This window comes from Vicugna pacos, chromosome 19, assembly GCF_048564905.1.
Source record: "Vicugna pacos chromosome 19, VicPac4, whole genome shotgun sequence".
NCBI classification, from domain to species: domain Eukaryota; kingdom Metazoa; phylum Chordata; class Mammalia; order Artiodactyla; family Camelidae; genus Vicugna; species Vicugna pacos.
The window spans coordinates 42,174,051-42,186,883 of record NC_133005.1 but is presented as its reverse complement, the minus strand read 5'-3'; the positions used below and the strand labels follow the sequence as shown (position 1 = coordinate 42,186,883).

At 50.0% G+C, this 12,833-nt stretch overlaps 1 protein-coding gene across 1 annotated transcript; it reads right to left on the bottom strand.

The window, feature by feature from the left end:
- Window positions 1-207: 207 nt before the first annotated feature.
- On the bottom strand, window positions 208-5,950 carry PCK1 (phosphoenolpyruvate carboxykinase 1). The gene is made up of 10 exons (XM_031687673.2): window positions 5,843-5,950; window positions 5,336-5,596; window positions 4,698-4,879; window positions 4,052-4,255; window positions 3,733-3,920; window positions 3,053-3,215; window positions 2,236-2,460; window positions 2,019-2,150; window positions 1,526-1,621; window positions 208-1,251 (listed from the first exon to the last, which is right to left on the bottom strand). The coding sequence occupies exons 2-10, from the start codon at window positions 5,557-5,559 to the stop codon at window positions 797-799; spliced, it is 1,869 nt and encodes a 622-aa protein (XP_031543533.2). The 5' UTR covers window positions 5,560-5,596; window positions 5,843-5,950; the 3' UTR covers window positions 208-796.
- Between the last annotated feature and the right edge of the window lie 6,883 nt (window positions 5,951-12,833).

Sequence of the window (12,833 nt, the reverse complement as noted above, 5' to 3'; positions counted from 1 at the left end):
AGCATGGTGTCAGGTGACCTCTGAGTGACATTCTCCCTGCTCACGCCTCCCCATCTGACTGCCTCCATCCCCTCTACTCACCCTCTCCATAAGGGTGGTCTTGACACTCCCCTCCCCATAGTCTTTGCAGGAGCTTAGATCACAAAGGGTTTCATCAGAGTCCCTTTTTCTTGGCAGTTCAAGTAAGAAAAACCAAGCAAACAAATCCACCTTTTCTATAAAAGTTTATTTTGTGATTTTTTTCCCCTGAAATTGGTAAGGAGGAAAGTTGAAATTATGTGAAGGTAAGGAACCAGGGATATAAAAATAATTTAAACACGCATGTTAATAACAAAGCAGCATTGCTTTCTAGCAACAACTAGTAGGTAATCTTGCCCAAGATTTCTCCAAAGGTATTAAATATGTTTCAGACAACAGTACATAGATACACGCACACATACACCTATATACAGCTCAAGTACTTTTTTTTCTGTGCATTCTGGCGAAATGATACAGCTACAGAGGAAAAACGGAAAAGACGCTCTGCCTGAGTGTCCTTAGGTTGAACGAATGTGTGCTGGATAGTGAACCCTGGAGCCGTGCTGAGATTTCCCCATCCCACCTCATTATCCTGTGCTCCCCACTAGCCTGTGCTCTGTCATCGTATCTGAAAAATTAGGGTGTGTCTTTCAGGTCAGCTCACGGGTGTGATCATTACAGTGCTGCAGGCGGTGAGAATTCAGGAAGTGCCAGTCTCTCGCGCGGCTGGGACATCTTAGGGACCGGAAAGGGGAGGACTGAAGGCCGTGGGGTCCAATTACATCTGGCTGATCCTTTGCTTCAGGGCCAGGACCTGGCTCTTGATCTCGTGGGGGAGGTCAGCATTCACTTGCTCCTCCAAGTACTTCTGGATCTCTTCTACCTCCTCCTCCCAGAACTCCTTGGAGATGTGGAAGAGCTCCTTCACGTTGACATCCCCCAGGCCCCGCAGATCCAGGGCGCCTTCCGCGGGGACGTAGCCGATGGGAGTGGGCCTGGCGCCGCCTTCCCCGTTGATGCGATTGAACATCCACTCCAGCACCCGGGAGTTCTCGCCGAAGCCCGGCCACAGGAACCTGCCGTCCTTGTCCTTCCGGAACCAGTTGACGTGGAAGATCTTGGGCAGCTTGGCTGCTGGGCGCTGGGCCATGCTGAGCCAGTGGGTCAGGTAGTGGCCAAAGTTGTAGCCAAAGAAGGGCCGCATGGCGAAGGGGTCGTGCATGATGACTTTGCCTGTTAACGGTTGGGTGCGGGGGGGGGGCTGTTGTAAGTGATGCTCAGAGGACACTGTGGGCACATTTGTTTTCGACATGGCCCTGTGGGTCTCTCTACCTCTGCACACACACACACACACACACACAGACACAGAACACTGAGAGAGAGAAAGAGAAACAAGAGTAACAGAGAGATACAGAGACAGAGACACACAGAGACATAGAGAGAGACAGAGACAGAGAGAGCGGGTCGATCACCGCTCTTTGCGGCCCCAGAGGCAGCCGGGACTCACCCTTGTGCTCTGCAGCTGCCGTGGCCTCCGACCTCATGGCCGCCCCCACAAACACTCCATGCTGCCAGCTGAGAGCTTCATAGACCAGAGGGACACCTTTAGCAGGAGAAAGAAATGTTCCTTAAAGGCCTTGACACCCAGACCCCTCGGCCGGCGATGCCATCACAGAAATGGAAAGACTCGGCAGGACGGCGTCTTTCTATCTGAGCTCATCCTGCCTCCCAGAGCTGAAGGGCAGACGCCGCTACGTGGAAGTTACAGCCCCAAGGCCGTGAGCCAAAGTCAAACTAGAAACGGCATCAGGAGGTCAAGGACCCGGAGGCTCTAGACGGGCGGAGGGCAGGTTCTACACTGGAGCTCACGGCCCTGCTGTTTCGAAAGGGTGCTCCAGACCCCTGACGCCCTCCCACGAGGTCAGGGCCGGGGGAGAGGGCGCCACGTCCTCCGGCAGCCGCACACCCATGCTCCCGGCCCCACTGCAGGAGAGTCTCACCTGTAGGTCGGCGCCCTCCGAAGATGATGCCCTCGATGGGCACGCCTTCCGGAGACTCCCAGGCTGGGTCAATGATGGGGCACTGGCTGGCAGGGGTGCAGAAGCGCGAGTTGGGGTGGGCGCAAGGCTCCCCTACGACAGCAAGAGGAGAGGCTCTGAGCGTCTGCCAGACACTCACGCCTGCGGGCTGGGGCGCCGGGCCTCCCGGGGTGCTTACCATCCTCCGGGCTCCACTCCTTGTTCTTCCACGAAGTGAGCCTGACGCCCGAGGCCAGTGGCTGGTCGATGCCTTCCCAGTAAACGCCGCCATCGCTGGTCTGGGCCACGTTGGTGAAGATGGTGTTCCTCTGGATGGTCTTAATGGCGTTGGGGTTTGTCTTCACAGAGGTTCCAGGAGCGACGCCAAAAAACCCATTCTCTGGGTTGATAGCCCGTAAGTTCCCTGGAAAGTTTTAAACCAGGGAGTAGAAATAAATGCCAAGCAAAGCACAGCATGCATCTTCCGAGGCTGATTTTGGTGCTGAATTCTCAAATCTTTTATTTTTTCCTCCTCCCTGGAATATGGTTCTCTTTTTCCATCCGTGCATCATAGTCAACTTCTTCTTTATACTTTTTCTAGGGGGCTGAGGGGAAGGTAATTAGGTTTGTTTGTTTACCTTTTAATGGAGGGCCTGGGGATTGAACCCAGGACCTCGTGCATGCTAAACACACACTCTACCACTGAGCTAGACCCTCCCCACTACAGCTAACTATGACACCGTGACAACTCTTTCTTTCTCACCAGTTTTCCACCAAACTATCTTAATAAATGTATTATGTAGACAAACAGTGACATATGGTCACATTTCAATTCAGATTTGATATGCGATGAAAGAATGCTGACAGAATACCTATGTCTAAGCTTTTGTAAGATCTGAAATAACCGAATTACAAATCCAGCCACTGTGGACTTCGGAGAATTTGGCGCGTTTTGAAAGCCAAAACTTCACTTAGGTCCCATTATTATCCTCAACACTTGGGCCTGAAAGAGTCACCTTGTGAGTCAAACTTCATCCAGGCGATGTCATCACCCACACACTCTACTTTCCACCCCGGGAGGGTGGGGTTCATCATGGCCAGGTTGGTCTTCCCGCAGGCACTGGGAAACGCAGCGGCCAAGTACTTCTTCTGGCCCTGGGGGTTGGTTATGCCCAGAATCTGTGGGAGACAAGATTCTGCCTTCAGCGCTTCACTCCTTCCCACCCCAGAGGTCCATGCTTTAGTCTAGGAGTGTGCCTGGAAGTCCCAGAAGGTAGGTTCCCAAGATCTACGTCTTCAGGTATCAAAAGGAACAATTTGAATGAGGAGGCCCAAAGGATCTCTATGGTATTTGAGGTCCTTCAAAGGGGCATCCACTTCAGGTGGATTAATATATGTTTTCTGGAGTATGGTGAACCTTTAACACAATATGACTGCTATCTCTACAAGAGGGAAATTTGGACACAAAGGCAAAAAGTCGAGGTAGAGATGGAGGTGGCCGTTGCATCCACACGCCAAGCAATGCCTGCAAACACCAGAGCAGGAGAGAGGCGTGGGAGGAATTCAAATTAAAAATTATTGATGGACTTTCCAAATCTGTCCCTGCTGTATAGGAACCAAAACACAGTAGGTAATAGCCACCTTCTCTTCCTCCCCGGCCCTCGACCATGCACCCTGAGAACTTCCTGTGTCTTACCAGCATGTGCTCTGCCAGCCACCCCTCCTCCTTGGCCAGCCGGCTGGCTATCCGGAGGGCAAAGCACTTCTTCCCAAGGAGTGAGTTCCCACCGTACCCACTCCCGAAGGAGATGATCTCTCTGCGGTCGGGCAGGTGGGCGATGAGCGTCAGCTCTGGGTTACAGGCCCAGTTGTTAACCAAAGGCTCTGCACAGGAGGACACGCCCCACATTAGTGTGCCACGTCCCCGCCTGGGTTCAAGGCCAAGCTCTTTAGTGAATTTCAGCGCTTTCTTTTCCTCCTAATTTTAGCTTCTGATTTTGAAATAGGACGCTTACTTTTTAAAGGCAAAGGGCAGCCCACAGAGTGGAGGCACTTGACGAACTCCCCATCACCCAGCGCTTCCAGGACAGGCGCGCCCATTCGCGTCATGATGCGCATGCTGGCCACCACGTAGGGCGAGTCGGTCAGCTGGATGCCGATCTTGGACAGAGGCGAGCCCAGCGGCCCCATGCTGAACGGGATGACATACATGGTGCGACCTGGGGGGCCAGTGGTGGGAACTGGTGAGAAATGACCCTGGACTCACAAACCACCATCATGGTTTTCCCAGCAGGACCCCCATCTTGCTCTCCCTCTGACAACATCACGCCCTGCAGCTGCCAGCACCCCCCCCCCGCCCCCGATTTAGATGAGTCCTCTGGAAAGCGAACAGAATGCAAAAATTAAAGAGTTTTCATAAACGTGCAGTAGGCTTCCACCAGGTTATCGGTGGAACACGCACAGAAATCATTTTCACGGTCGTATGAGAAAAGTCTGTAAAGCTAGCACTGCGATGTACATTTTCACCACAGGGCCAATCCCACGTTCGGAACTCAAAGTCCTCCGAGGCCATGGGAGTTTCCAGTCCAATTACCATTAGGATGGACATGCTAATAAAAGGTTTGCTGACATTTCGCCCAATCAAGTAAACATCTCATTCACCTTTCATGCACCCTGGGAACCGGGCATTAAACGCCTTCTCAAAGTCCTCCTTGGACATCCAGCGACCCAGCTGGCTGACGCCAGTTTTGGGGATGGGCACCGTATCTCTTTGCTCTTGAGTAATAATGACAGTCTTGCTTTCAATTCTGGCCACATCCCTGGGGTCGGTGAGAGCCAACCAGCTGCAAAAATCAAAGATACACAGGTTAAGACTGGAGAGGGAAGTGTTGCCACTCCACACGGCATCTGTGCCAGGGATTCCCTCAGCCAAGCATCATTCAGGAATGGACCAGTTTGTGACTTTCCACAGCTAGCAGGTGCCAAGCACACTGACGATGGTCCATACATGTGGACACAACCACATTGCTTGAGACACAGTCAGGGAGACACTTACTAGACCAGGAGCTAGTCTTTTAGGACAGGGACTGTCTGACCTTCATTTTTATCAGGGATCTAGTTTGCAAAGAGCGTTTGTGGCTCCACCTCATTGAAGACTTGGGTTGCTCTGCAAACGTCATAAAATTACAGTTCTGGCTCTTCTAGTAAGTTTTTCAAGAGTCTGCAAAACTGCGGCCCTCCGCCCCCCACCGCCGCCCACGGAGGGGCAGGTGTGGACGTGGGTGCGGGGCTGCGCTCACCAGTTGTCGTACTTCTTCAGCCTCTTGATGACACCCTCTTCCTCCATGCGGCCCAGCAGCTGCTGGTTCTCCTCTTCGGAGCCATCGCAGATGTGGATCTGGTCAGGCTGACACAGCTTGGCGCTGCTCTCCACGAAATCCCTCACGGCCTGGGGCAGGCTCTCGAGGGAGCCCTGGATGACTTTGGCTGAGTAGCTGTGGCCGTCTGAGATCTGAGGAGGCATCTCTGCAGGGCTGTGCTGAGGGGCTGGCTGGGGTTCCCTGCAACAGAAGCACAGGCTTCCTGGTGGGGAGGGTATAGCCCAGGGGTAGAGCGCATGCTTAGCGCGCCTGAGGGTTCAATCCCCAGTACCGCCAATAAAATAAATTAAAATAAAATAATACTCCACCCGTTTTGTTTGGGTTGCATGTCACCAGACAGACAGACATGCTAGCTGGAAGGAAAAAAGATGAGCTCCTTTTAGGGCTGCAACTCCTGAGAAAGGTACTTGATAAAGCTCTACCTACCTCTCTTCTCTGTGGTTGATCTGCACCAGAGATGCAAAGGTTTCCTTCAAAGTTCTTCCGGCCGGTGAGCGTGTGTTTCCCGTGGGAAAGCCCTGTTTGGGGTTCGGTGGCAGGACTTCCTGGCTTTAAATTCCATGGAGGAGAAAGGCCCTGCCCCTCGGCCACACCCCGGGGAGGCTCGTCCCTGACGTCAGGGGCAGGCCTTTGGATCACGGCCACGGTCAGTTATGCTTTGGACCGACGCACCACAATAAACCCCGGGGAGATAATCATTGAACGGACCATTGTTAATGAGTGCTGGGAGGCCTCAGCCCCGGACCAGCCATAGAAAACTCTTACGCAACTTCTGGTGGACGGAACTTTGACCCAGCCCACTGCTGGAAACCCGTCGCCCTCCCACTGACAGGCAGGTGGGATGGAGCACAGGCTGGGGGGACATCTGCCTACGGATGCTGTCGATCGGCAAGACGGGGGTGCTGAGGTGTCAGCCCACAGTCAAAGGCCCGGGCGAAGACCACCCCGAATGCGGGACGGCCAGGGGCTAACTGGCAATGATCTGATTTAATTAGGGGCAATGAACCCTACCGAGTGTCCACTGTGTTACCCCCTCCCCACCCCCAACCCAAACATAAACTCCATGAGAGCAGGGATTTCTGTCTGTTTTGTTCTTTTTTGTATACATAGTTCCCGGCACACGGTGCGCACTGAATGAACAAGTGCTGAGCCTCGTTCCAAGCGCTTCGCCGCCACTAACTCCCCCCGACTCTCTGAGGAGCCCACGAACAGCCCTGTATACAGACAAGGACACTGAGGTACAGGGGGCCCGGTGGCTCCTCCCAGCTCCCCAGCTGCCCCACCGGGCTCTGGGGCAGCATCCCAAACTGCCCCTAGTGAGGTACCTTTGCCCCTTCTAGAACCTTCCATGTATTCTCCAAGGAGTTCTGGACTGATGCAGTTATTTCTGGAGTCGACTGTACACCCTTCACTGCCCTTGCAGATCTTAGTGTCCGGGGAGTGGAGGGGGCTTGGTGGTTTTGCCAGATTACACTTGAGCAATGAGACCTTTATAACAGTTGCAAAGATTTTGCTTTGCAAGCTGTCAGAACTTCAGTCCAATTTAATGAGCTATGGAGCGTTGGCTAGAGTTTTGAGAACACTGGGTGAGAAGTCAGAAGAACGGGGCCAGGCCCCGACTCCCCACAGCCAGCCTGACAGCCCAGTGGGCACCCTCTCCCTCGGAGGAGGACACTGGGGACTCGCCCACCTCCCCTACAGGCTGTGAGCTGAGCTGACCCTGTGTTAGGAGCTGTGGCCATTACAAGGCGTTGGGAGTAACGGTCTCACACCGAGCGTATTTAGAGGACTGTCCTGTAGGGCTTCATTCCCACTGCCACGCTGGGTGTACCCTTATCACCAACTTCCACCACAACTACCAACTCATTGCTGTTTCATTTATTCTGATTTTTTTATTCAGCCAATTGAATCTTTCAGCATAAATACAACAGGAGGTATTTTCGTGCAGTTTACAATTATTTGCCATTTAGGTCACTAGAATTAGGGTTATGTGGTATGTTAAATTGATTGGAAAGCATTGTCAAAAGATCGGAGATAAATCTTCTTAGGTTGTACTAAATGTCACTAATACAGATATTCTAGAAATTACATGAAATTTCTAAAATTTGGATACATCCTGATATAAAGTTATCAGTCATAATTCTAGTTATTGTCTTAAAATGTTCTGTGTCACAGCAGTGACCAAGTTTCTTTGTCAGTTGCACTGTAATCAGATCTTTAACCATGCCTTTTAAACTCCTTTGTCACTTACAAATATTGTTTGATGCTTTTGCAAAAGTGTTTCATCTTCAAGAAGATTCATAGACAGGACAGGTTTCTGATAACTTTCAGATCATGTTGCTGAACTGGGTAAGAAATGAAAGTTTCCCAATGGAAAACTTCATTAAAAAAATGTTAACAAAAAGGATCAGTTACATAAGATTGAGTGAACTGGAGAATACGGTTATTTTTATGGTTTTTGTCTGAAATATTTCTGGCTTTTAATCTATGTTTTTCAGATATAAGGAAACCTTTCCCCTTAAGCTAGTTATGACTTACAGCAACTGGGTAATTATGCCTTTGTAAGCAGAACAGAAATAGTTATCTTTTGTCTCTACCTGATCCCTCCAGAAATTGGAAACTCCTAAGTTCCCAGCTGACTTACCAAGCGAATAAGGAAGACAGGTACAGGAATCTCAAGATACTCTGGGGACTCTGAGAAGAGAGAAATTTGCCCAAATCTATAGCTATTGCAGACAGAATCTGTGGCAAGCCCTTGGCATGGTTTTCCTGGCCCTGAGAGACCTTTTAAAAGCTCAGACTGAGATTCTTTGAAAAGTTTCAGCACTGCTAATTTTTAAAAGTCTATAATGATCAATTACACTTACGTAAATAATCAGGCCAAGTTTTTTGAAATCTGACTTGTGTGGCAAACAAAATAATCTTCATCGTTGTAGAAACAAGGGTAATTTTAGAGAGAAAAAGACTATGTTTTTGTGAATATTAAATTCTAGTCTTGTTAACTGAGGCCTGTATTCACCACCTTCGACTCACTAACAGCTCCTTGTGGCTATGTTGTAAAGTTTAATTGAATTATTAAAAGGACATTCTAAGTTTGTTCCTGAAGCTTATCACAGCAATCTATCTTTGGATGAAGATCAGACGCCCCATGATCTGCAACCAGGAGATGATGCATACTGGGAAAGGCACCCTCTAAAGGGCTGTCTCCAACCTGGATGTAAGGACCAGTATCAGGCACTCTTAAACTGAAGGGAACTGACTCTTGAATTCATATCTCCACGTCAGAAGGGCCTCTGCACTGGACTGGTCTATAGAAAGGACTGCTGGCCTCAACAGGACGACAGGAAGACGCCAGCCGGTAGACAGCTGACCCAAGAATCTGGACCAGGCCTGTAAGACGTACCCGACTAATCTGGTTGAACGGTTTACCAAATGTTTGTCTCGCTGTCAAAACTGAAAGTGATCATTTTACTTTTAACCATACTGTTGCCCTCAGCGTTCAGGAAAGAAAGAAAATTCTCTGGTGAAGTTGTCAGTTAGCTACTCCTGACATGTGCCATGTCTGCTTTAAGTCTATTGCTGAAAGCACATGGATAATGTCTGTGTGATAATTTGCTATAATTTATAAAATACATAGCCTATAAAATGCTTCCCTATTAGCATACTTCTGAGTTTGTTCACTGTATCTGATTAAATTTCCTCCTACGCGGATAACTAGACAAATACATATAGAAATAAACAAAAAGGAGGCCTAGCACCGAGGGACAATGATGCGCCCAGGGCAGGCAGCAACCTGGCACCAAGGGACAAATATTCTGATCTATCCAAAGATATGCAAACCAAAAGGGGAGATGATGAAAGAAACTTGCATCCACTGAGGTCTGGGAAGGTCACTCTGGCTTATGTAAGACAAACAAGAACAGCCTATTTCATTGTCTGGAGAGCACGGATTGGACATCGGCCTTAAACATTAAGGAGAGAAAGTGCATTTTGAGATCAAAGTAGAGTAACTGTGGTTCGGGCATCCAGAACGGAGCTGAGGGGCCACCGTGGACATGGTTCAGACGTGTTCCTCTGCTACTGAGAGCTTGAATGTTTTTGAAATCTATTAGACTCAAGGACACCACCAACTATTCTCAAAACAATGTCTGCCAGCAGCTGCCAACTACAACCTCCTAACCTCAAGGTCTCCTCCTATAACTAGGAAAGCGTTTCTCTTACTTTAGGAATAGTTGTGGCAAATGAGACAGCGCAAGCCATAGCCTCCCGGCAGAAGGCACGAGATGCTTTTTTTCTTAATTGAAGTACAGTCGATTTATAATGTTGCGGTAATTTCAGGTGTAGAGCAAGCTGATTCAGTTTTTTATATATATTCTTTTTTTATTCTTTTCCATGATAGGCTTTTTACAAGGTATTGAATATAGTTCGCTGTGCTCTACTGTAAGTCCTTGCTGTAGAAGGCCCTGGATTCTTTAGCCAGAACAGTCTTAGACAATAAAGTTGTGTCAGACTCGATTCCAGCAGACAAAGGAGGCATGTGTGTAGTGGCCCATAGCTCCTGTCATGTATACATTAATAACACATCAGAAGTTAAAACCTACTTAGATAAAACTGGGCAACTGGCTTCCTGGCTACAAGTCTCCCCAGAAGTGCCAGGTCCAGACTGGCTTTCAGGCTTATTCTCCTGAATTCCTCAGGGCATAAGATCTCTTTCCCAAGGTATATTAAACTTCAGGTTGTCACCCCCCCGACCCTCGCTTCTAATTGGGTCTGTTGCACCAAAACTGTGGACCAAGGGACTAAGCTCTTAATCATGAAACACTCAAATCCGAGACCTGGAACTTGGGAATATTTCCAACTCAGTGTGCAATATTTCCATTCCCCGAATTAAGGTGGGCCCACACCCCGTTTCAGTAGGAAGTAGCCAGAGCGGCCATTGTTTCGTTCCCTTAAAGACCAGGGGAAGTTAAAGCAAGAGTGAGGATAGAAACTGAGCCCCTCTGAAACCAAGTTCCCTCACCGAGTTTAGGATTAATCTCTCTATCCAAAATTTTCTTCCCTTGCTTGTCGCCTCTGACCACAATCCTGTGCTAACCGAACACTAATCCACCAGGATCAGCAGACTGACTGCTGTTGCCGTAACACCATTAACGTACTGAAGCTGCGGCCGTAGGTGTCATCGTTGACCTAAAACCGGGGATGTTTCTCCAGGGCAAGGGGAATTCACAGGCCCCCAAGCCATGGGCCACCTGGACAGAGAACTGCGAACCAGAGGCATCCTGACCCGGTAAGAAACGTCACAAGACAACGATTAATCCCAGTTTCTTTGCTCCTCCCCTTTAAAACACCTCCAACTCAAAGACCAAGCTGGAGTGGGTCTGAGGCTTGTCCCCCGCTCCCTCACTTGGTGCCCTGCAAATAAATCCTTGGCTGTAAACACCCAGTGTCAGAGTTTGGCTTTCTGTGCCGCGGGCTCACGAGCCTTTGCTCAGTAACAGGTTAGACTCCCTGGAAGAGCACCTAGACTGAAAACAGAAACGAGGAACCAGAACTTCTGTGCAGTTCTAAGTGCTGCCTATACATTCGAGGTGTTTGGGTTCTGAGTCTCCCGGGAGAGAAAGGGCTGGTTCAACTAAAATGTAGGAGTGGTCCCTCGACAAAATGTTAAAAAGCAAACACGGGGTCACAGATGCACCTAAAAGCAGTGAGTTCTCCAGAAGGACCGAGTGATGCAGAGAGAAGCCAGGGTTCTGAGGACTCACAGGCAACGTTCCCTTATCCCTCCATTGATGATGTCCTGGGTAGAGCCCCAGTTTGTCCCCGTCCTCGGAGACTTCCTGCGCCAATGGGGACTCACTGAGCAACACTTTCAAGGGGCTAGCCAGAGACATCAGTGTCTTCCACACTTACCCAGTGGCTTGGTTGTGAGTAAGCCTCAAAACTGAGTACCTGCCCTTGGTTTCCACTCAGAGCTACGGGGGCAGACTGCCTCCCAGCTGCTGGAATCCCTGAGGACCTGCGGTCAAACCGCCGCGCGGAGTTTTCACTGTGTTCCAAGGTGGCTGGGGAGGGTGGGTGGCTGCCTGTGCCGGACCCACCCTTTGAACTGCAAACACCACAGGTACCTCCCCCTCCACTGCTTTCCCTGGGCCACCTAAGCACTTATGGCCTAAGGCACAAGGTTGCTCTTCTTTTTGATTTGGGGGTTTTGTTTGTTTGTTAGTTTTTGCGGGAAGGAGGTAATTATTTATATGTTTAGTGGAGGTACTGGGGATGGAACCCAGGACCTCGTGCGTGCTAAGCATGCGCTCTACCACTGACCTATACCCTCCCCAACCAGATTGCTCTTTTTCAAAAAGCAGCATGTAAGAAGTTGAGCCCAGATACAAAACTGCTTTGTTGAAAGGAGAAAAAAAGACCAGACACTGAAAAAAAGTTTCAGACCTAAAGGTAATGTTTTCACCACTCCTCCCTGAAGTCACAACGTGCACGGACTTTGTTGTCCTAAGCCGCTGCAGGCTGGCGGTCCCCGGGGTTCTGAGGACTGAGGGAACGAGACTCTGAAAAGCCTGTGGATCCCTGTGAGGATGGAGCTGCCCAGAAGGCGACAGGGAAACACGGGCAGCGTCCATCAGGACGGAAAGGTGTGAGCAGGTGAGGCACCGGGTGCAGAGTGGTTGTATTCCAGATAAGCAGTGAAAAACACAGCCACGGACCTGGGTGGAGTCTCACAGAGGATTCCAAGGGCAGTCTGAGTGGCATACATTGCTGTTTCCTGGTTACGTGGAGGCCAATAAAAGACAAAAAAAAAACCTCAGAAATTCCAAAGGCCATTAACACCAGTGCTCGGAGTTCCTGTAGAGTCAAGATCAGTGGTTCCCACTCTGTGCTCTGAAGGGTTTGGGGGCTGCCTCTGAGCCTCCTTGTGGAGGAAGGGAGACCGGCCAGGTGAGACGTGCTCAGAGCACCCACAGCACCTTTGACTTCACCGCGGTACTTACTATGTTAGGCTTCCATACTGGATCTCTGTCTGAACAAGGAATCTCAGAAAACCTTCGAAATCCACCAATCACAATCACTTCTTTCACTGGAGTGGGTGAAAGAGCTGAGACCCAGAGAGGGCAAACACGCCATGCTCCCAAGCTAAGGCTCCCAACCGCAAGACCAGGACCTCCCCACTACGCCTCAGTGCTGATGGGGCGACCCCAAAATGCCCCCTAGCTCAGGAATCTGAATTCACAGAAAAACATGCCTCTTTCCTGGTAAAGGTCAAAGGGACAGTGGTTTTCCAGAAGGTGATAAGAAACTAACAGTGTGAATCCAGTGTCTTGTCCTGGAGCCAAAGATACGTGTGCAAATCAGCTCCGGGCGTCCACTGCCAGCAGGGCTGCTCCGAGGGCACCGACCGGCCCAGCCG

Coding starts and splice junctions, on each gene's coding strand:
- PCK1 (XM_031687673.2), bottom strand. CDS start 5,559: ATGCCTCCTCAGATCTCAGACGGCCACAGCTACTCAGCCAAAGTCATC. Junction 4,880..5,335: donor CTGAAGAAGTACGACAACTG/GTGAGCGCAGCC, acceptor TGATTTTTGCAG/CTGGTTGGCTCTCACCGACC. Junction 1,252..1,525: donor GGCAGCTGCAGAGCACAAGG/GTGAGTCCCGGC, acceptor AACCGTTAACAG/GCAAAGTCATCATGCACGAC.